Here is a 22,165-nt window from a genome sequence, read left to right on the forward strand (position 1 = left end):
AGTCAGACTATAGTCTATAGTAGTCTATATTAATATTAATAGATGAATCAATGACTTAAACAACAGAAACAGATGCAGATAGCTGGTACAGATAGCAGGTGATAGACCAAACCCAATCATTTTACAGCCAAAAAATATGCTTGGAAGAGTAACACAGAAAAGAGGAGAATATTTCAGTGCTGACTGTTTGAAATACTAAAGGGGGAATCTATGGTACTGCTCACTACATAAGGAAAATTAACACTTACTAGCAAAATGTTTCCTATTTTTCCCTATATCATATATTTCTTCAGATAGCCTTTAACAAAAGAACATTCTCATGGCTGGATCAGGAAGCTGTCCCAAGGTTGAAATGGACTTTAACAGGAAACATGGCAAGGACATCATACACAAGACTGCTGCCAAACTGGTGGGAGCCAAACCTGGGAGAGACGACTCCCAGTGTGTTCACAGAGAAATGACAATCATGTAGAGGATGCTTATAAAGTAAATATAGTAACATTTGACTAAAAAAATGTTGTGTGTATGGAAACTTTGGGATAATAGTATAGAATAATAGTTTATTGTATTAGTTAGTGTTTTTGTCACACAGTGTCAGAGTCTAGGATTTGATCCTGAGCTCAGCTGACTACGTGGAGTTCAGTTTCTCTTCCAGAAGTACATGATGAAGCTGTACTAGAACAAACTGTATCAATAGAAATCAATTCAATCACAAGGAGCCGACTTCCAAGTAGATTCAATGGATGTTTTTTCAATGTACGCCAAAATGTCCAAAAGCTACAAAAAAGTCTGTTTAGTTGACTTAATTCAAAGGTTACATTGGCTTCAAACAAATGAAAAAAAACAACCTTTTTTTAGATTTTACATTTAACTTTTTGCTTCTGCCTCCTGGTGGTCCAGCAGCAGGATCCCGCGCTGTCATTGCTGTGACCTGGGTTCGATTCCCAGGCAGGGTGCTAACCCAGCTACTGAAGAGTTAACTCTCAGTGCCAGTCCCAAGCCTGGGTAAAATGGCAGGGTTGTGTCAGGAAGGGCATCTGATGTAAAATGTGCCAAATCGAAAACATGTGGACCAAATGATCCGCTGTGGTGACCCCAAACTGGGATCAGCCAAAAGAACAACAACATTTCACTTTTTGGCTCCATGTCAATTTTTAAATTTTGTTTGCTTCATTAATGTTCATCCAAACATGATTGATAAAAAACAGAATCCCCATACAGACAGTCACCTGGCTTGAACTTTAAATGCTAGTGCTGTAAGCCAGCCACCTGACCTACTACACAACTGTACCACAAAACCCTGAGTTAAATGGGTTATCACAAAGTACATGAGGCTTTTTGTATCAAAATGAGTGGCCTCTGCCTTTAGGAGGTAGAACTGCACAGAAGCTGAAATAATAACACTCTTGAGAATAACAATTGGGTCAGATTACTCGCATCTTAGTTACAAATGGTTTCAGGAAATCCTCGTTAATTAAACAATATTCTAACAAGTAAGTTAACAAAGTACTTAGCATTTTAAACATTTTGGAAATCCCACCCCAGGTTAGTTCCTGTTATCATTGTTTTTTCCTCCCACATGTTATTGAGAAGCTGTAAAGCATAAACTCCTATGTTGTAGGAAAACTTATTGGCAGTTATAAACTGCTGATCCTGGAGACTCCCTTCTATAAATACTAAATAACTATCCTCTTACAGGAAACTTCATCACATCATTCATCTTTTTTTTTGTTCAATAAAAGCACATTTTTGTTTATTATTAGGCTTAGATAATGTGAAGCATCTGCTATACAGGTCCCTGTGAATGAGTCGTTCCTGTGAAAACAATAATGTATCAAAAGAGTACATTAATATAAACCTGTAGTTACAGAGCTGCTGCTATAGAAAATGAACTGTATAATGAAAATAACTGTGTGGTGCAGCATAAAATGCTGTATAAAATATAGGAAGCTAACTAATTTGACGCTATTCACAAAAAGAATTATAGTGTTGAGAATCTTCAGAGTAGATCTACAAGCTCTTGGTTCTAGCAGATTCTGACAGGATAAGGAACCCAGTTACTGACTTCTTCTCAACTGAGGATCATCGATGTGACACACATTAGTCCTGCTCTCTTTGATTGACCCTATAGGACACTCTTTGTGTGTGTGTGTGCGTGTGTGTGTAGGCTCATGCATTTTCTTAGACATCCACAAAACTGACCCCTAACTCTTCTTTTTTTTCTCATTAACTCGTGTAATTCTAAATTCATTCACATGATGCTGTGCTGCCCAGACCATAGGAGCTCTCACTTTGTCAGAATTAGAAAAGGTAGCACCGATATTCTCTTGGGAGAGTCTCTTTAAATTTACTTTGTTGTTTTGCTGCTTGTCACATTGTTCTCTGTGTCTAACACTCCAAAAAGGAACCTGAACCACAGCAGTGCTGAAATGTGTCAAGACAAGAGTGGGAAAGAAATCTAGGTTGTCGGCAAAACCTGTTACTTTTTTAAAGAAAAAGTAAACCAGGCCAGTTTTTGGCCAAGCAGTGGACTTCATTTATGGACCCTGGTCAGTAGAATTGAAAGGTCATAGTAATTGCTAATGAGTAAAATCAAAAATGACAAAACTGGTAGTTATCTTGTTGCCTCCATTGGGCTGAATTTTTGTGTGAAAATATTTTCTGTGTGTTGATTAGGGAGGAGGTTCTTACAGTTCAAACATCTGGCTGGTTCTCATCAGAAAAGGTGCACTTTATCAAGGTTTGGGTTTTGTTTACTGGGGTTAAGGTAAGGCTTCAGTGGGCGTATATGTCTAGGCTTACATGTTTTATGTGGGAATGATTATGCACAATATACAGAATAACCCTAAGATTTGTTTACTTATTTCATTGATTCTTTGCTTTCAGAATTTTTTTTGCCCTAAGACAAAAACTTCTCTTTTTTGCATGCAATAACAACAAAAAGACATTGTTACAAAACGTATTGGGTAACCTTGTGTGGATAGTTTGTGATGATGACAAAGCTTGCAGTAATACCACTGAATGTACAAGATACATAACAAACTGTTCCGTCCCTTAAAGTAAGAACAGACTGTTTGCATCAAAGCAACAAAATGCATCTCAGCCTCCTGCGCAAAGCCTAATCCCAAGAACAACAACCATAAACATGGTAAATAAATTAGATTAACAGTCGTTCTGTATAAACAGAAGTGTATTAAAGCAGTTTAAGTTCATGACTTAATGAGGTTGTTTGCAGTGCCAAAGGTCAAATACTGATTTCATGCATTTCTATGAGAGAGAGAGAGAGAGAGAGAGAGAGGGAGATTCATAGCATTCCACACTATTAGAGGAGGGGAGGACTGCTCCTGCTTGAGTCCTGCAATTATTAACTTGCTCTGCTTATCATACTCTCATACTCTTGACTACTTACTCTGACCTTGAACTATGGACCTTTTTGCATACCACTATTTAGAAAAAAAGCCTGCTTTAAAACTCCCGTCCTGCACATTAAATGTTTCTAGATTTCTACAAAGTATTATTAATTATGTCACTTAGTTATGAAATATTATTATTATTTAATCACTAACTGGATTAGTAAGAGAGCTTTTCCTAATGCACCCCCCCCCCACTCTGTCTGTGTGTGTGTGTGAGATTTTCAGCATCAGAAACTGTTTTGTTTTTTATTTATGGGAATGTTGTTAAGGGGAAGCAGACAAACCCAGGAGTGATAATTATGTTGTTTAGTTACTTGTTAACCAGTGTCAATTTCCTAAAACTATTAAAGGTCCTGGAATGTGATTGTGAATGAGGGTTCAGTGGAAATGTGTAATTATGTGTCATCTTTTCTCACAATTAGTCATCATGACAATTAGGCCTAGTCTGTATAGTGATAAAATAAAGTGTTTGATGTCGAGAGCGGTGTCTTTAAACACAATTTTATTCAGTTCATTTGGCACAAACCTGCTCTACATAAAATATCAATGCAATCAGCAAACACATATCCAAATGATACTGCTAGATGTTAAGAGTAAGTCTAAATCAATGCTTATGAATGTAATACAACACTGATTTTATAAACACTTTTATTTTAAAAATGGTCTGTTCTTTATTTCTGGTTATTTTATTCTAAGAAGGATTTTGCGTAACTAGAGCAAGCAAGCAAGCCAACAAAGAAGCAAGTCCCTGAAATCCTCTTAGGGCCAACCTGATGTAAGATTATTAAAAGATTAGCTTCACCTAGTTTCATCTCAGTACTCTGTTTGTACCTCAGCGTTGCAAACAAAGAGCCTTTAAACAACAAGGACTGAGGGTTTAACCACTGACCCTCTGGCCACAATATGTAATACTTGTGAATTTGGAAGTGGATTTAGAGTTAACTGGTTAAAACTGTATCTCATATGTGTTATACAATTATACGATATATAGTACATACACACACTATTATAATACACACACACTCAATAGCCATAACATTAAAACCACTGACAGGTGACGTGAATAACAAGATTATCTCATTACAGTGCCAGCTGTCAGTGGGGGGTATATTAGACAGCAAGTGTGATGGTTAGCCAAATTAGACAGCCAAATTGTGATGGTTAGGCGACTGAGTCTCCAAAACAGCAGGTCTTTTGGGGTGTTCTTATTATGCAGTGATTAGTACCTAACAAAAGTGGTAGGTGAAAGGTGTCAGAATACACAGTGCATCACAGCTTGTCCAATGCAAAAATGAGTACAGTCGACACATGAGCATCAGAACTGGAGAATGGAGCAATGGAATAAGATTGCCTGGTCTTATGAATCACATTTTCATTTACTTCATGTGGATGGCCGTGTGTGTGTGTGTGCATTTTTACATTGGAAAGAGATGGATGCACTGTGGGAAGAAGGCAAGCCATGATGCTCTGGGCAGTGTGCTATGGGGAACCCTGGGTCCTGGCATTCATGTGGATGTTACTTTGACACGATCCATCTGCCTAAACATTGCTGCAGACCAAGAACTCCCCTTAGGGTAAGGGTATTCACTAATAGCAGTTCAGGAATGGTTTGGGAAACATGACAAATAGCTCAAGGTGTTGACCTTGCCTTTAAATTCCCCAGATCTTAATACAAATCAAGCATCTGTGGGATGTACTGGACAAACAAGTCCGATCCATGGGGGCCTCTTCTTTCAACTTACAGCAACTGAACTGAAAGGATCTTTTTTCTGCCGACGTTTTGGTGCGAGATACCACAGCACACCTTCAGAGCTCATGTGGAGTCCATTCCTCGATGGGTCAGAGCTGTTTTGGCTGCATAAAGGGGACCTACACAATGTTAGGCAGGTGTTTTTAATATTATATATGTACATGTGTATATAGTATATAGATTGTAATCAGATGGTGTATACTTTGTTACACAGTGACAGCATTTCTGTGCTTTTTGGGCTGTAATATATCTAAAAACATGGGATATTTCAATATACAGAATTATGGATACCCTCAATAAAAGAACAATTGCTATATGAAATAAACAGCAAAATTGCTTTCATAAATTCACTCTGCAGGTCACTAGGGTGCTAAAAGTATTCACTGTGCTCTAAGCCACAGAAACATCACTTAAAATCAGCATGTTGTAATAGCCATCTTTTCTACAGACTTCAGTCAAGATCTTTCTACAGTTGTATATAGTCAAGTGGAATTGTGTAACCAAGAGCTCCTGAACATATACTTGATCAGTATAATTCTGACCAGTGTAATTTCTGATTTCGTTACAGATTTAGCACTAATTTCTTCCCGAGTGCAAAACCAACCACCACAACAGCAGTTCAAAGTCTCCAAGTGGTTCCATCCACCGCAGTCCCATGGGTCTCCAGGCTGCACACACACAACCATCCCCAGGAGCAGTGAGCACCACCAAGCGTCAAGACTTCAACCAGAAGTAGGGCTTTTGGATAGATCAGGCAGGTCCGGATAGAAGAGGCAGTTGCACAGGAAAAATGGGAGCTTAGGAATTGCTCAACAGAACTTTAGACATGGTCTTAATGCATTAAGGTTGGGTATTTATAATTTTATGACTTTATTTATTATAAAATACAACATTAAACATCTTTTGTGATCCCTATTTAAGTTGTGGGTCTAAATTAATATAAAAAAAGCATGACACAAGTCAGTCGTTAAAGTGATAAGTGAGACAAATATCTTTATCTTATTTTTACTTGCTGGTGAATCAATTTCATATGCTGAAATACCATGAATGTTCAGCAGGGTTATAAACAGTAGAAGGCTGTGTAATGTGTGTATGGCTGTGTATATACTTTAATGTATGCTGATGCAATTTCAAACCATTAGGGTTATCATGACAGACCTTTATTTTTAGCTTCTATAGCATGATTTTTTTTGTCTCAGTTATGCTCTTTGTAAGTAATGCATCATTTGTTGTATGTGTAAAAGAAAGTGACTTTTCCGCAAAACTATGTAAAGTAAATATGGTTGAGGTCTTTTTTCATCATTTCACTTCTTCTTTCGAAATTTCGAAATATACTTCATTATATATGTAATATACCAGAGTGCACCACCCATTTTTCACCCATTCATGGGAAACATTGTAATTTGTTAGAAGTCGTTTCTCTGAGCTGTGCAGAAGAGAGAAGCTATATGGCATCTGATTTTGCTCCATTGTTGGTGCAGCAGCAGCAGGGCAACAGAGAACTGCACAGAGAGCTTAAACTGAGCAAAAGTCATTGTTACATTTACAGCATTTGGTAGACAGCTTCATCCAGAGCAATTTATTTCATTCATACAACTAAGCATTTAAAGGTTAATGGCCCAGCAGTGACAGCTTAGAGATACAAAATCACAACCTTCCGTTCTGTAGTCTAGTAACTTAACCACTGAGCTACCACTTCCCCAGTAATGTGTTATACATCATGTGGAACCACTACTAATAACAGAGTGCATGTTCTTTATTAATACTTGCAATTCATTAAAAATACACTCTTAAGTGTTCTTCGGTTTCTCATTCTGGGTGTCTTCGATGCTTCTTGAAATAGGTATACAATAAAATTTAAACAGACCTGATTCTTAAGGTGTAATTTATGTCATTTATGAACTTCCTGTTCCTGTGCACTCAATGTATTAACAATGTATTATATGTGCAAAGCTGCCATCAGTACCACCAATGTTCCCTTATGAATATTCCTTAGAAATGACCTCACCTGGATGTTTAGAATCCTATAGCTGATAAAATCCCAAATTCTCATGGCCTCCAACTGGTCTCATTAACATGTAACCTTCCTCCTGGCCTTTTACACCTGTAACACTGAACTTCCTACCTTCTCATAAGTTCTTATATCCTACAAAGCAGTAACACCCATGAACTGATCAACTGTGGATAAAAGGATGAAACCAAATTAGTTAATTTATTATTATTATTAATGGTTTCGATCCATGTATGAACTGTCCACATAGCTAACCTCTTTGCTAAATTTTTATTTAATATCTTCTAATAGAACTGAGAGTCTTTTCAGAAAAATCATCAGAAATGCTAAAATTTCTCAGGGATTTTTAAAATGCCTGGAGCACATCACTAATATTTGTTTAACTGATTACCCGATGTCCTCCCAGTCTGTCACGGGTCATTTCTTCAGGTTGTCAACTAATTCAGTTGTCCCCATCTACTGTCCTGGAGAATCCAAATGTACATTTTTTCAAGACAAAGGGAAGGACTTCATTAAATGAGTAAAAATGTGCTTTAGTTCCAGGTTAAGCCTCAGACTCATGTCTCCCTCATGTGGTGAAATTGCCTTGTACAGTCAGTCCCTATGTGTTGATATCCCTCAGTTCAACGTTTTGAGTTTTTGGCTTTATTATTAATGATGAAACCTAAATAATAAAAATGTTTACTAATGAATAAATGTTTGGTCCATGTCATCTACTAACCTGGAAAAGGGTGTCATGTCTTCTCAGGTCAACTGTATATATAAACAGACCATATTTTGTATGATAATTTTTTACATTTTAAAATACTACCCTCAGGTGATGTATTTAACAAGCAGTTTTCTTGGACTGTAATTAAAGAAGATACACAATTCAGTAGTCCACACTAATATGTTTAAAAAATACAACTTTTAAAATGGTGATGTTCATCTGTTGCACTTCCACAGAATGACTCTTTATACTTTATCCCAAATGTGAATTCACTTTTAAATCAATAACATGGTCCTGCTTGAAGTATTTTTAGAAACCTTTGTGAGTCTGATGCAAATAAACCTCAGCATGAGTAGGTTCATTTACATTTACATTTAGTCTTTAGGCAAATGATTTTATTCAAAGTGACTTACAACTGAGCTGAGCAAAAAGGCTTGAGGGTCAACTGCTCAGCACTGGTTCCCTGTTGGTGCTGGATTTGACCTCTGCATTTTCTGTTTTGTCCCAAAATACTCACACATCACCCCACTGCTGTGTTCACTTCACTCACTTCCTCCAGCTTCCCATATCAGATTTAAAACTGTGATGCTTGGCTATGAAGCCAAAAACAGACCAACAGCCACCTAACTGATGGCACTTATCACACACTGCACTGACCTGGATCTTTCCAAGCGTGTAGCACTGCTCGATTTGACTAACCACCCCTCAACACTCCACTTTGTCCTGGTAACCAGCTGGTGGAACAAACTTCTGTGGCCATCTGAACAGCTGAGTTACTGTGTATCTTCAACTGAAACCTGAAGACCTACCTCTTCACTGAACTAGCAATAAACAGCTACTGTTAAATAAATCCCCAAAAAAAGAAATAAACAATTCCTAAGCTTAGGTTACTGTGTGCAAAGCTTCTGTTTTTGTTCCTTAGGGTTCTCTGGTTTCCTCCTACCTCTCAGAAAAATACTTTTAGGCTGGCTGCCTAAACTGCCCCTCGGTCTGGGAAGGTATGTGTTAATTGTGTTCAGCAATGAACTGGTGTTCCATTCGGAGTGTATCTCCTCCTTGTGTACAACATTCCTTGGATAGACTCCAGATTTACCATAACCCTGGATAAAGCAGTGACTGAAGATGAATAAATCAATCAACATTCAATCAATCAATCAATCAATCAATCAATCAATCAATCAATCAATCAATCAATCAATCAATCAATCAATCAATCAATCAATCAATCAGCTATTTCTAAACCCTGGCCTATTTACTAACACAAGGATGAGGCTATGTTTTGATGGAGAAATCACTCTAAATAAGTATAATGTATAATAATAAACCAAATAACCACCCCAGCAGTTCGAGTGAAAGCCAAGCGTGTTAGTCACCAAATTCCACTTCTTCCAAAATTTTTATCACCCCAGCTGAGTGATATTCCTAACAATTTACCTTTACTTGACATACTGTCTGATATACCTTTTGATACATTTTCTCCCTGTGTCTGCTTTACCAACTTCAGACATTGTTCCCTTGACTCATAACCATGTGCTGATTTGTGTCCTGGCACAAAATTGTTCTTGTTAGGGAAGTACCAGTTTAGCTCACTGCATGATTTATCACGCTGTCTGTTATAGAAAATGCACACTTTCTTTCTCTTCATCTTTTGTATAGATATTTTATACAAACAATAATACACTGGTTAACATTCAAAACATATTTTATGACATGATACACAAAGGTTAAGGAAAGATGAACATAAGGATAATTAATATTTAAAAAAGCCAAGTCTATATTATACATATTTATGCTTCTTGGGCTCCAGGCTTTCTGGCTCAATTACACCTGCTGTTTCAGACACAGTGACAAAACATTTTATGCTTCAAAAGTCAAAGATTCAAAGTTACAGCCATATAGAGAGGCCAGAAATTTCTAAAATTGCATTCTGGACCTTGTGAGTTTATCAACTGTTGCTGTTAAGTAACAGATTGTTTCATCTGTAGAAGAATTATTTCCGATACTGGTGAAGATCACTGTATATATCTGACTGTACTCCATATAGCTCCTGTTACAAAACAAAACAAAAATTCAATACATTTATATTTACAACCAATAATTAGTTATAAGAAAGTCATATGTTTTAACATAAGTGTTGAAAGGATTTCATTACAAGTTTACAGTTCCCTCCTACTTATATTATTTATCAGTCTTGATATTTATTCAGTCTTAGCATGAAGAAATTTTTACCTGATAAGGTGACTCTGTAATTTCCACCTCCTTTGGTCTGCTTGATGACTGGCGAAATTTTCCTTTCTCTTGTAACGAGAAAAAGCATCAAGTTTGTAAGTTTACATTCAAGTCTTCTCTCAAACAAACAAACAAACAAACAAACAAACACATACCTGTCTCACTGGAGTTATTACGTGTATGCAAGCTGTTCTTCCGTTTTTCCCATGATGCAAAACAATAGACTGAGATGATAATAAGAAGTGTGAGAATTATATCACAAGTAATGATACCAATAATAACCTCCATGTTTAGCTGATAGCATGTGCCACAGTCTGAAAGAGAAAAAGAGAGACAGCACAATTGTGGTACAAAATACGATCCAAAATGAACTACCTGAACAGGTTTAAGGAGAATATAGACATTACCTTGAGATGCTGCTACATAACCTGAGAAAGTATTAGAAGCATTAAAAATCAGCAAATTGTTTTTAAGTCAAAAAGTTTAACAAGCTATTTATACAATGCGCCTTGAACTAGTAAGAAACCTTCAATCTCATAATATCGTTTTTAAAAAGTCAAAAAATGATAAAGGAGATACAAAAAGCAATAGAGATTTGAAAAAAAAAAAACCTCACCGAAGAGTCCACTGAGAAGAGCCACCAAGTGCAGAGTCCAGCCCATGATCCCTGCACTTTTTGGGGGAAAAAAAACAATAAAAAAAAAAAAAACAGTAATAGTTTGATTATTTATCTTCCTATCTCCTAAAATAAAAAAAATATTTCTTCTCAGTTTAGAGGGGACTCTCGTGTACAGAAGCCCACGGAGTTTTTTGTAGCTGGCAGAAACCTAAAGCAGGACACTGTGGTGAGGGACTGAGCGAAACAGTGAAGATCTGTCATTGTGATACTAGGAGGAGTCATGAGATGTTTTTTTGTTTTTTTTTGACATGGACACTAAGACATTCTTCTTTGGCCTATCACAACAATGCAGTGCTAATCAGTACAGAAAAAATGCATAAAGACAAACACTACCAAAACTCCTATTTTTAATACAGTTAGTCATGAGTATGTATGAGGACCAGTTTTTCACTGTCAGGATTTTATTAAAGCCTTTCTCCATGCTGAAATCAATGGCAGCTTAACTCAAGATAAATATTTATAACCTATTTCTAATCATCTGATATGTGAATAGGTGTGTAGGTGGTATAGAAAATGTGTTCAGTGTTTGTAGTCACACCATTTCCGTACTCAGACCAGACCAAGCTAGATAAGTGTGATCTTTATGCTCTTAGCCTGTGGTTTAGTTAGTGCTGTGGCTCTTCACTTTCACATGTCAGCACTGTCTATGCTGTTGATGGTGATGTGTGGTTTTATCAGTAAAAGCAAGCATATGGACACATTTTCACACATGTAAGACCACCGTCTTCAAAAACAGAGGATGTGCATTCAAAATGGTGCTGTCCTAGCTGAATTGGGTTATGTTACGATTTGTGTTGTACGAAACTTCAACACTGCATCAGGTATTCTGTCTAAATTGAGTTGTTTCATGTGGTCTAGGCTTTTTTTGTTCCTTGGTGCTATTAAAATGGAAACATGGTTTCATTGTACCTAGGAAATGAAATCAAAAACCACAGTGAAAGAGGAAATTACAAATGAGGTTACAAAATGTATAAAGAATGTTTATTCCCCTTTAAATTACTATTATATGCATTTTTATAGAAGAGGCACTACTAGGAAAGATAACTAGACTATATATATAAAAAACCTTTGAAATGTAGCACAGTCCCAGTCTCACACACAACAATTCTTAGGAGATATGATATTAATCACTTCCCTTTAACATGTTTAGACACACACACACACACACACTCTTGTTCTCTCTTAATCTGTGGGGTTTTCCACTGACCTTGATGCTAATCAAATGGAAGCTTTTTAACTCTTATTAGTAACCCTGATTTTTTTCTTTTCTTTAAATGACAATTTTATCACAAGGATTTTTGATGCTTACAAATCCTGGGCCCCTGCGCAGGCCCTCCTCTTACAGACAGCCATGCATGAGCCAAAGTATAGAGGGATGACACCAAAATGACACATCCATTTATTCTTTTATCTATTTAAGAATAGATCTGTTTTTTCTTTTTTCAACATGACACTCATAGTGTAACTTATCTATGTTTTTTTCTTCTACTTATCTGGTTCCAGTTAAAACAGGACCTGACGTTGGTTACAAATTCAGCCCCATACTCCAATAACATCCCCAACAGTTCCAGGCAGGGAACCATCCCAGACACTGGGGGATTAACTCTCAGTGCCAGTCCCGAGCTGGATAAAATGAAAGGGTCGCATCAGGAAAAACATCCGGCGTAAAACCTGTGCCAAAATCAAATATGTGGATGGGATGATTTGCTGTGACAACAACTCTGATAACATTCCCAGCTTTATTTATAACATTATGTCCTGTGTGTAGCAGCATAATAATTCTTAAAGCACATCTTATCTATGCTTCTTTCGTTAAAGCCTCAGTAGTGCCAAAGGCTCCTGTAATCAAAGTCAGTAATCTGTTTCAGAGAAACGTTAACACAAACATCTCAGGTGCAGAGAAAATGAACAAAATGTCCTTTCCATCCCCACCACTTTTTTTTTTAAAGGTCACCCATTACAAAACATATACATACTTGCTCGTAAAACAGAAACTTATGAGAAAATATCACTTATTGCTGGTGGTGTCTGTTGGAAATGCCGTTTCTATGAAGTAATGCTCACATCCTGGCAGCTATAAATTGGACAGCTGTCACATCTTCAGGTAAGGAGACCAGTTCCAGAGTTCAGGGCTCTGTGCAGGACACTCAAGATCTTCCACTCAATCCTTGACAAACTTCATGGAGCTTGCTTTGGGCACAGGGGCATGCTGGAACAGATTTGGGCCGCTTAGTTTAAGTGAATTAAGTTGTACTGCAGCATACAAAGACATTCTATACAAATTGTGTGTACATGAGGAAACCCACATATGGCACATACATGTGTGGTCAAGTGTCCACATACTTTATCACACTTTATTTACATAGCTTTGTCAAGCAGACTTTCAGGTCTAATCTGAATTGAACTGCTGATGTTGCACAATACACAGGATTTGCTAAAACATTTTAGAGCAAAAGGTTAAAGTATTTTTGTGGTTAGTTTTCAGGATGAAAGATAGCATTGGATGGTCACCGGATGCACAGAAGTACATCTGCAATGCAAAACATTTCTCCTTCATTTTACTTAGATAAATGAACCTATTCTAGATTACTGATAAAACCAAAAGAATCACAGAAGGAATGAAGTATAAAGTTTCTGTTTCAAATATCAGGTCAGCTTTATTATTTTTCATCATGGAGATATCTATGCAACCTGCACAATATGATGTTGCTATGTATCCTGTATTCTCACTTTTATACACTGTATGTATTTTAAATGAAGGCCCAATCTGTATAATAGTGGCTAGCAGTTATATAGTGATGATATACAATTATAGAAGAGAAATGATTTATAATCACACTCTCTGGTGTCACCAAGATGAGGATGGCTTCCCTTCTCAGTCTGGTTCCTCTTGAGGCTTGTTCCTCATCTTGTCTAAGGGAGTTTTTCCTTGCCAGCTTTACCTCTGGCTTACTCACTGAGGATAAATATAAATGAAAATTTGAAACTTCTGTAAAGCTCATCTGAGGCAATGTCTATTGTTTAAAATGCTGTACAAATGGAATGGAATTGAATATTTAGCAGGGTCAGAAGATGACATGGCTGATCAGAAAAGATTTGTATAAAGGCTCAGTATGGTATACTCTATTTACCTAATATTTATATGTACTTTTTCAGATTATATATATATATATATATATATATATATATACACTATATTGCCAAAAGTATTCGCTTACCCATCCAAATAATCAGAATCAGGTGTTCCAATCACTTCCATGGCCACCGGTGTATAAAATCAAGCACCTAGGCATGCAGACTGTTTTTACAAACATTTGTGAAAGAATGGGTCGCTCTCAGGAGCTCAGTGAATTCCAGCGTGGAACTGTGATAGGATGCCACCTGTGCAACAAATCCAGTCGTGAAATTTTCTCGCTCCTAAATATTCCACAGTCAACTGTCAGCTGTATTATAAGAACGTGGAAGTGTTTGGGAACGACAGCAACTCAGCCACGAAGTGGTAGGCCACGTAAACTGACACAGAGATGTCAGCGGATGCTGAGGCGCATAGTGCGAAGAGGTCACCAACTTTCTGCAGAGTCAATCGCTACAGACCTCCAAACTTCATGTGGCCTTCAGATTAGCTCAAGAACAGTGCGCAGAGAGCTTCATGGAATGGGTTTCCATGGCCGAGCAGCTGCATCCAAGCCATACATCACCAAGTGCAATGCAAAGCGTCGGATGCAGTGGTGTAAAGCACGCCGCCACTGGACTCTAGAGCAGTGGAGACGCGTTCTCTGGAGTGACGAATCGCGCTTCTCCATCTGGCAATCTGATGGACGAGTCTGGGTTTGGCGGTTGCCAGGAGAACGGTACTTGTCTGACTGCATTGTGCCAAGTGTAAAGTTTGGTGGAGGGGGGATTATGGTGTGGGGTTGTTTTTCAGGAGCTGGGCTTGGCCCCTTAGTTCCAATGAAAGGAACTCTGAATGCTTCAGCATACCAAGACATTTTGGACAATTCCATGCTCCCAACTTTGTGGGAACAGTTTGGAGCTGGCCCCTTCCTCTTCCAACATGACTGTGCACCAGTGCACAAAGCAAGGTCCATAAAGACATGGATGACAGAGTCTGGTGTGGATGAACTTGACTGGCCTGCACAGAGTCCTGACCTCAACCCGATAGAACACCTTTGGGATGAATTAGAGCGGAGACTGAGAGCCAGGCCTTCTCGTCCAACATCAGTGTGTGACCTCACAAATGCGCTTCTGGAAGAATGGTCAAAAATTCCCATAAACACACTCCTAAACCTTGTGGACAGCCTTCCCAGAAGAGTTGAAGCTGTTATAGCTGCAAAGGGTGGACCGACATCATATTGAACCCTATGGATTAGGAATGGGATGTCACTTAATTTCATATGCGAGTCAAGGCAGGTGAGCGAATACTTTTGGCAATATAGTGTATATATACCTCTATATCATCATTATGATGCCACGGCAATAGATACTAATCAACCATAAATGTAAAAAAGAAATTAAGCTACAGTATTTCACACCTCACAAGAAATAGTCAATTTTATTACTGCTACTTTTCTCACAAAAGACATTCTTGATGACGTAAGCAGCAAACTGCAATCTCCGGAGGACGCGGCATCCGAAATGAGACGCAGCAAATATAGAAACGATGTATATGTGCGGTTCACTGCCTCTGACTATTCCAATTATCCAATCAAAGGACGCGAAATTGCTGAGTATGCCTGCTATATGGCACCAGTGATGCCAACTCGAAATCTGATTGGTTAATGTAACAATTTCATTGCCACATATTTTAAGCTACGGGCGCCTGCATTATTGATTCTGAAGGCCTTAAGGCAGATTTCCTTCACCCTGGCAACACATGATGTCAGATGATTGGATAAATACTGTTAACATAAATATACACTACTGGAAGCAGCGCTACCAAGAGAAAAGCTATGAAATGTAGAGAATAGACTATTGGGAATAATTTAATACACATTTATGGAAAAATATATTAAATATATTAAAATGCAAGTCAGTGATTCAGATCACTGCTGTTTATGTTTATGGCCCTGACGGCCCACCACTGATATATATATATAGTTTTGAAACAGTTGATATTGAGATATGTCTTCTAAGTTCACGTGGGTTATTTCATAGTTTTGAAATCTCCAGCATTCAGCAATGAATTAAAAGGTGTGTCCAAACTTTTGACTGGTAGTATATATATATATATATATATATATATATATATATATATATATATATATATATATATATATATATACACTATATTGCCAAAAGTATTCGCTCACCCATCCAAATAATCAGAATCAGGTGTTCCAATCACTTCCATGGCCACAGGTGTATAAAATCAAGCACCTAGGCATGCAGACTGTTTTTACAAACATTTGTGAAAGAATGGGTCGCTCTCAGGAGCTCAGTGAATTCCAGCGTGGAACTGTGATAGGATGCCACCTGTGCAACAAATCCAGTCGTGAAATTTCCTCGCTCCTAAATATTCCACAGTCAACTGTCAGCTGTATTATAAGAACGTGGAAGTGTTTGGGAATGACAGCAACTCAGCCACAAAGTGGTAGGCCACGTAAACTGACGGAGTGGGGTCAGCGGATGCTGAGGCGCATAGTGCGAAGAGGTCGCCAACTTTCTGCAGAGTCAATCACTACAGACCTCCAAACTTCATGTGGCCTTCAGATTAGCTCAAGAACAGTGCGCAGAGAGCTTCATGGAATGGGTTTCCATGGCCGAGCAGCTGCATCCAAGCCATACATCACCAAGTGCAATGCAAAGCGTCGGATGCAGTGGTGTAAAGCACGCCGCCACTGGACTCTAGAGCAGTGGAGACGCGTTCTCTGGAGTGACGAATCGCGCTTCTCCATCTGGCAATCTGATGGACGAGTCTGGGTTTGGCGGTTGCCAGGAGAACGGTACTTGTCTGACTGCATTGTGCCAAGTGTAAAGTTTGATGGAGGGGGGATTATGGTGTGGGGTTGTTTTTCAGGAGCTGGGCTCGGCCCCTTAGTTCCAATGAAAGGAACTCTGAATGCTTCAGCATACCAAGACATTTTGGACAATTCCATGCTCCCAACTTTGTGGGAACAGTTTGGAGCTGGCCCCTTCCTCTTCCAACATGACTGTGCACCAGTGACCAAAGCAAGGTCCATAAAGACATGGATGACAGAGTCTGGTGTGGATGAACTTGACTGGCCTGCACAGAGTCCTGACCTCAACCCGATAGAACACCTTTGGGATGAATTAGAGCGGAGACTGAGAGCCAGGCCTTCTCGTCCAACATCAGTGTGTGACCTCACAAATGCGCTTCTGGAAGAATGGTCAAAAATTCCCATAAACACACTCCTAAACCTTGTGGACAGCTTTCCCAGAAGAGTTGAAGCTGTTATAGCTGCAAAGGGTGGACCGACGTCATATTGAACCCTATGGATTAGGAATGGGATGTCACTTAAGTTCATATGCGAGTCAAGGCAGGTGAGCGAATACTTTTGGCAATATAGTATATATATATATATATATATATATATATATATATATATATATATATATATATATATATATATATATATATATCCCTCATCTGCTTTATCCTGCTTGAGGTTGTGGAATGTCAGCGGATCACAAAGCACCATGTACAATTTTATTAAAGAAAATATAAAAAGAATTTACAATTTAATGTCAAATATGTCAATGTCAAAAAAAGTATTTGTATGTTAAAATCTAATAACTGGCACCTTAAACACACAGGACCTGTTGGCAAGTCCAGATTTACCCTATACCCTTTGCTCCAATTAAGGGGTACTTTAAGAGGAGTAACTGAATAATAGATTTAACCTTGAGCATTTAATATTCCTCAACATGTTTTAAACAGTAATCTACATTTTACAAAATGTAATACTTGCACTGTTGCTTTCATGTTACATTCTGGTTTTTGGCACACAGTGATTCTGGCTCATCATACTGTTCCAGGGTCCAGATGACAAAACGTCAAACAAACAAAAATGGATTAAAATACATTTATTTATGAATTTAAAATTATTCACATGACACAAATGAACAAAAAAGAAACAAAGGAGTTTTTGTAAAAGTTGTAGCTTAAAGTGATTTACACCATGTATAAGATGTGTAAACTTATTAGACAGCCTCTTTAGCTCAGGAAAATGGACAGGTAAACACTTTGTCATGAATACGCAACCGGGTCACAAAAACCTATGGAGAAGAAAAGGTGCAAGTTGACCGACAAGGAAAATAAAACGTGTGGGAACCTGTTCCCCCGAACCTGCCCCAGAACCACCATATTCCAGACCTGCAACCTTCCAGGAGTGTCCAGAAGTACAAGATGTCAAGTGCTTAGATAGATGAATATAACTTATAACTTTGTTACTGCCAGCTCTTCATCCTCTTAAATTCTTTCAGTTCTTGCAGTTGGCTCTGACATTCATGTAGACTTTATCAGCTGTGAAAGCATGTATATACATGTTAAATGTACAAACAGACAACATATTGAACTGTGTAAAATGGTGATTAGAAGAAGGAACTGTGAGGATTTACCCTTTTCCTTCTTGATTCTGCGCTTACTAGCACAGTAATACGTAGCAGAGACAATCAGTATTGTAAGTGCAACGTCACCAAAAACCACACCTGCGAGCGTTCCAGTAGCTATCCGGTAGCATGAATCTTTGGAAAAAGTATTAAAACATCACCTTATCTGTTAAACTTGCAGTACTGCAATATGTATACAGTGTAAAGTATAAAGTGTTCAAAATGAACAGAAAACACTGATAGCAACCCTGTTGTTGGAGCTTAGTAACATACAAGCTAATGCTTACCTGTTTCTTCTGCTTTGACCATGGCTTATGACAGAAAGAATGTGAAAGAAACAAGTTATGAGATTCAGATGTAAATAGATGTAAATCAGTCAAAACATGCTGGGGAAAGAACCCTGAATTTCATTACAAAAAAGTTTCTTAGTAGTCAGTGCTAATGATTCTACTAAGAAATACTAAAGAGATATTACTATTCAGTACTAGCATTAGTTTCTTATTAATCAATACTGGAATTGCTTTTTTAGATCAGAATCAGGGTTAGATTATTAGTAGTAAAGATTTTGAGGCTAGCATTGTGTCTAGGAGGAGACTTTTATCCACCAACATATTCAGCTACACATGTGTATATGTATTCATACTGTCAAGGCTTTAAGTATGCAGGGTTATAGACATACACAAAAATCACAATAAACACAACCTTCAGATAAATAGGTTACTGAACTGCTTTTCTGTACTGTAGGTTGGGACAGAAACATGGTTAAAATGTATATTAATGAACACAAGTACACATGGTTTTATAATAACCTCTCCACACACTAATGGAACAAGTAGCTCAGCTTACAAAGGGGAAACATACAGAGTACTGGTACAGGAAATCAGGAGACCACAAAAAAACAGATTGGGGGGTCTCACTGCATATTTGAACATGACTAGTTTGAGGTTAGAAGAGAAGCGATGCAATGCAACTTACCTAAGAAAGAAAGGAATAGAGACAATAGAAAATCTTGGTTTGTCATTTCCTGTGAAGGATGTTGGGTTTTTTCACCTGCAAAGCAACAACAAATAAACCAACAGCTTATAAAAACTTTGACAAACAAACTTTGACAAAAACAGCCTAACACAGTATGTCTGCCTTTAAACTAACAGCATCACCACAGTATGTTTGTGATGCTTTGATAAGATGTCACCTCTGGGATCCATAAATAATTAAATCTCATGAACTTGGACAAACTAACAGAGTAACTAAAGACACTGGTGTGTTTGACCCAAACTTGGACAATGATTCAAATTCATAAAAAAATATAAAATCCTCCTAGTCAGTCATCTCTGAAAGAAACATCGGATAACTCGATCCATCCTGTATCTCTACAAATCCTGTATTATGTGTTTTGTGCCTCGTGTTTTGTAAACACTAAAACCTCCTATAATATTTAATCTAGTCTAGGTTATGTTAAGCCAGTATAATGTGTATACATTGGGTAAATCTGTGACAACACTGTCATTCATATCCAGAACACTCCGTGTATCTTACTTTGTTTACATAAAATTCTGACAAAATATCGTCCTAACGTCCTTTTTTGTTGAACTGGGCAGGCTGCTGGTGACCAGTGTAAGTGTGGGAGTTCACAAGGTCCACTGACCCTTGATACAGACTAAAGGGTGTTTGAACAGCACAGTGTATCTGAACACCTTTCATCCATCCAATATGCATCCATCATACTGTTGAACCCATGGCCAGGCTAATTAAGGCTGTTCTGAAAGTGAAAAGAGGCAAAAGACTTCAAATAAGAACTCAGTGTATTGGTGAAGGTGAGGGCCAGGATGCACTACATCTGGTTGGGTTGGGTTAGCTCTCTAGTGACATGTGTATCTCAGTATATTTGGGTCATTTTAGTGTGGGTTAGCTTGCAGACTTACTGATGCATGGAAAAACCCACCACATACACACATACTTACATAAATAAATATACATGCATGTATATATGTATATAAAATTATAAGTTCATTCTTTCTTTGCGGCCCGGTACCAAATGATCCACGGCCCGTTTACCTGTCCACGGGACCCCTGCACTACATTATACAATGCCTTAGTCTTTACCTTGTAGGTAAAAAAGTAAAAAAAGTATCTTAACAAAAACCCTTTTTAGATTCATTCACATAATAAATAAAAGAAATAATCAAATTACAGTTGAATTAATGAATGATGAGTATTTAAACTGATTAATATTTTCTCAGCTATGAATTTCAGCTATGGAAAATCATTTACCACAAACAGGAAGAACTACAGGAAATAAATGGTGCCTTCTATATCGCCGTGTAAGTAACATTAATGTTGATTTGCTGCTTTTTAAGATAATTATGCAGTAATTATGTAAGTGTTGATCTGTTCATAGACGGCATGTTGGTCCCCATGATTTGCTCTGCGGAATAAAAGTTTCAAAGCCCCAAAAAATATTTCCATCAAAAAACAATGTCAAAGAACCCCCCAAAGAACCCCCAAACAAACAGTGTTTCTATCAAAATCATCACACACCACAAATCAGTAGGCTATGTTCGGCAAATCTAACGCTAACGGTCCACGAGTCTGCTAGTGACAAGTAAATAAGGCTTACCGAAAAGAGGAACTCCTCACATAAAGATCTGTCGGCAGGATGAGCGGCAGCAGTTCTCTTTTCAGACCAAACACTGCAAGGTTTTGTAGTAGGGAGGAGGCTGTTAGCACATGGAACAACCCTGCACCCCACATTAGAGTAACTGAAAACGGGGAAATTCCTTTAAACAGAAGTCATACACTGCATTTAGTTATTATGGAACTATTAATTTTTTTTGTTTTGTTTTGTTTTTTTAAATCACAGACATGATAGTGAGCAGTTTCTGGAAGGTGCTGGAGACAAATAAAATGAAATGATATGATTCATTTCAATACCTTAGTCTTAATACTTTACTTGAACTCACACTGCCTGTTTTCAGTTCTCTCAACGTTTCTTTTCTCTTTTCTTGTTAAGTCAGCTTGATGGCTTTTAACCCTGTAAATGGACTTCAATATTTATTTAATCCTATTAAAATGAACCTATGATGGTAAGCAAAAGGTCTATAAATACAGGCACATCAATAAATTTGGTAAGCCGCTGCAAGTTAGTAATCTACTGAAAATATATAGAATAATTTATTACATTAAAAAGAAAATCAGGGTATTTTCTGTCTGCTGCCTTTTTACATTGTCAGAGTTTTTATATGAAAGAGCAGTCCAAGTAGATCAGAGCAGATGTACAATCTCTGTCTAGTGAACGAGATATAAGTATTTTATTACATTTTGTTACATTATTAAATTGTGATTATTTTTAAACCCCCCCCCACACACAACACACACACACACACACACACAATGAACAGCTTAATGAATAGAGTGAAGTATAAAGAATAAAAACAAGAAGAAAGATATTTTAGATTTTCTTTTTTATCTCCATTGGCTATGAGTATGGGTCATCATCACTATGATAATAATAATAATAATAATAACAATAATAATAATAATAATAAAAATCATTTTTACTTCTGCATAGTTATTAGTGTTAATTATTGATATATTAGTTATTAGTGGTATAGCTTGAAAACATTTTCCTAAATCCATAAAGTCTAGCTTCATGTTTTCACCCCCGTAATGTACATTTTAAAGTATTCAGATGTTCCATTCTACGTCTAAGAGCAAGGCTTTGCAGGGCATGCGTGCAGACTGAATGGGCGTAAATGAGTAGGCATTTTTCCAGCACTCTACATATTTCAGTATCAACCATAGAAAA

General features: G+C 37.6%; 2 protein-coding genes across 4 annotated transcripts; both read right to left on the reverse strand.

The window, feature by feature from the left end:
- Positions 1-9,567: 9,567 nt before the first annotated feature.
- Positions 9,568-13,833, reverse strand: tyrobp (transmembrane immune signaling adaptor TYROBP). The gene is made up of 6 exons (XM_058395747.1): positions 13,629-13,833; positions 10,729-13,000; positions 10,520-10,540; positions 10,268-10,426; positions 10,113-10,180; positions 9,568-9,930 (listed from the first exon to the last, which is right to left on the reverse strand). Exons 2-6 carry the CDS (start codon positions 10,772-10,774, stop codon positions 9,874-9,876), a joined length of 351 nt encoding a protein of 116 aa, XP_058251730.1. The 5' UTR covers positions 10,775-13,000; positions 13,629-13,833; the 3' UTR covers positions 9,568-9,873.
- A 3,987-nt stretch (positions 13,834-17,820) lies between these two features.
- Positions 17,821-21,160, reverse strand: hcst (hematopoietic cell signal transducer). 3 transcript variants are annotated; one of them, XM_058418173.1, is made up of 5 exons: positions 20,978-21,160; positions 19,336-19,410; positions 18,648-18,671; positions 18,370-18,495; positions 17,821-18,274 (listed from the first exon to the last, which is right to left on the reverse strand). In XM_058418173.1, exons 2-5 carry the CDS (start codon positions 19,379-19,381, stop codon positions 18,231-18,233), a joined length of 240 nt encoding a protein of 79 aa, XP_058274156.1. In that variant the 5' UTR covers positions 19,382-19,410; positions 20,978-21,160; the 3' UTR covers positions 17,821-18,230. The 3 variants fall into 3 exon arrangements, with proteins under 3 accessions (XP_058274156.1, XP_058274320.1, XP_058274244.1); XM_058418337.1 differs by lacking the exon at positions 20,978-21,160 and adding an exon at positions 20,006-20,024; XM_058418261.1 differs by lacking the exon at positions 20,978-21,160 and adding an exon at positions 19,897-19,915.
- Positions 21,161-22,165: the final 1,005 nt, after the last annotated feature.

Source organism: Hemibagrus wyckioides, linkage group LG01 (genome assembly GCF_019097595.1).
Source record: "Hemibagrus wyckioides isolate EC202008001 linkage group LG01, SWU_Hwy_1.0, whole genome shotgun sequence".
NCBI lineage: Eukaryota > Metazoa > Chordata > Actinopteri > Siluriformes > Bagridae > Hemibagrus > Hemibagrus wyckioides.

What these genes read in the sequence shown, in the direction of transcription:
- tyrobp (XM_058395747.1), bottom strand. Translation starts at nt 10,774, where the DNA reads ATGGGCTGGACTCTGCACTTGGTGGCTCTTCTCAGTGGACTCTTCG. An exon ending in TCTTCTCAGTGGACTCTTCG is followed by an intron (nt 10,541 to 10,728) that starts GTGAGGTTTTTT and finishes ATACTTTCTCAG; the next exon opens with GTTATGTAGCAGCATCTCAA. An exon ending in TAATAACTCCAGTGAGACAG is followed by an intron (nt 10,181 to 10,267) that starts GTATGTGTTTGT and finishes TCTCGTTACAAG; the next exon opens with AGAAAGGAAAATTTCGCCAG.
- hcst (XM_058418173.1), bottom strand. Translation starts at nt 19,381, where the DNA reads ATGACAAACCAAGATTTTCTATTGTCTCTATTCCTTTCTTTCTTAG. An exon ending in TCTATTCCTTTCTTTCTTAG is followed by an intron (nt 18,672 to 19,335) that starts GTAAGTTGCATT and finishes TTCTGTCATAAG; the next exon opens with CCATGGTCAAAGCAGAAGAA. An exon ending in GGTCAAAGCAGAAGAAACAG is followed by an intron (nt 18,496 to 18,647) that starts GTAAGCATTAGC and finishes CTTTTTCCAAAG; the next exon opens with ATTCATGCTACCGGATAGCT.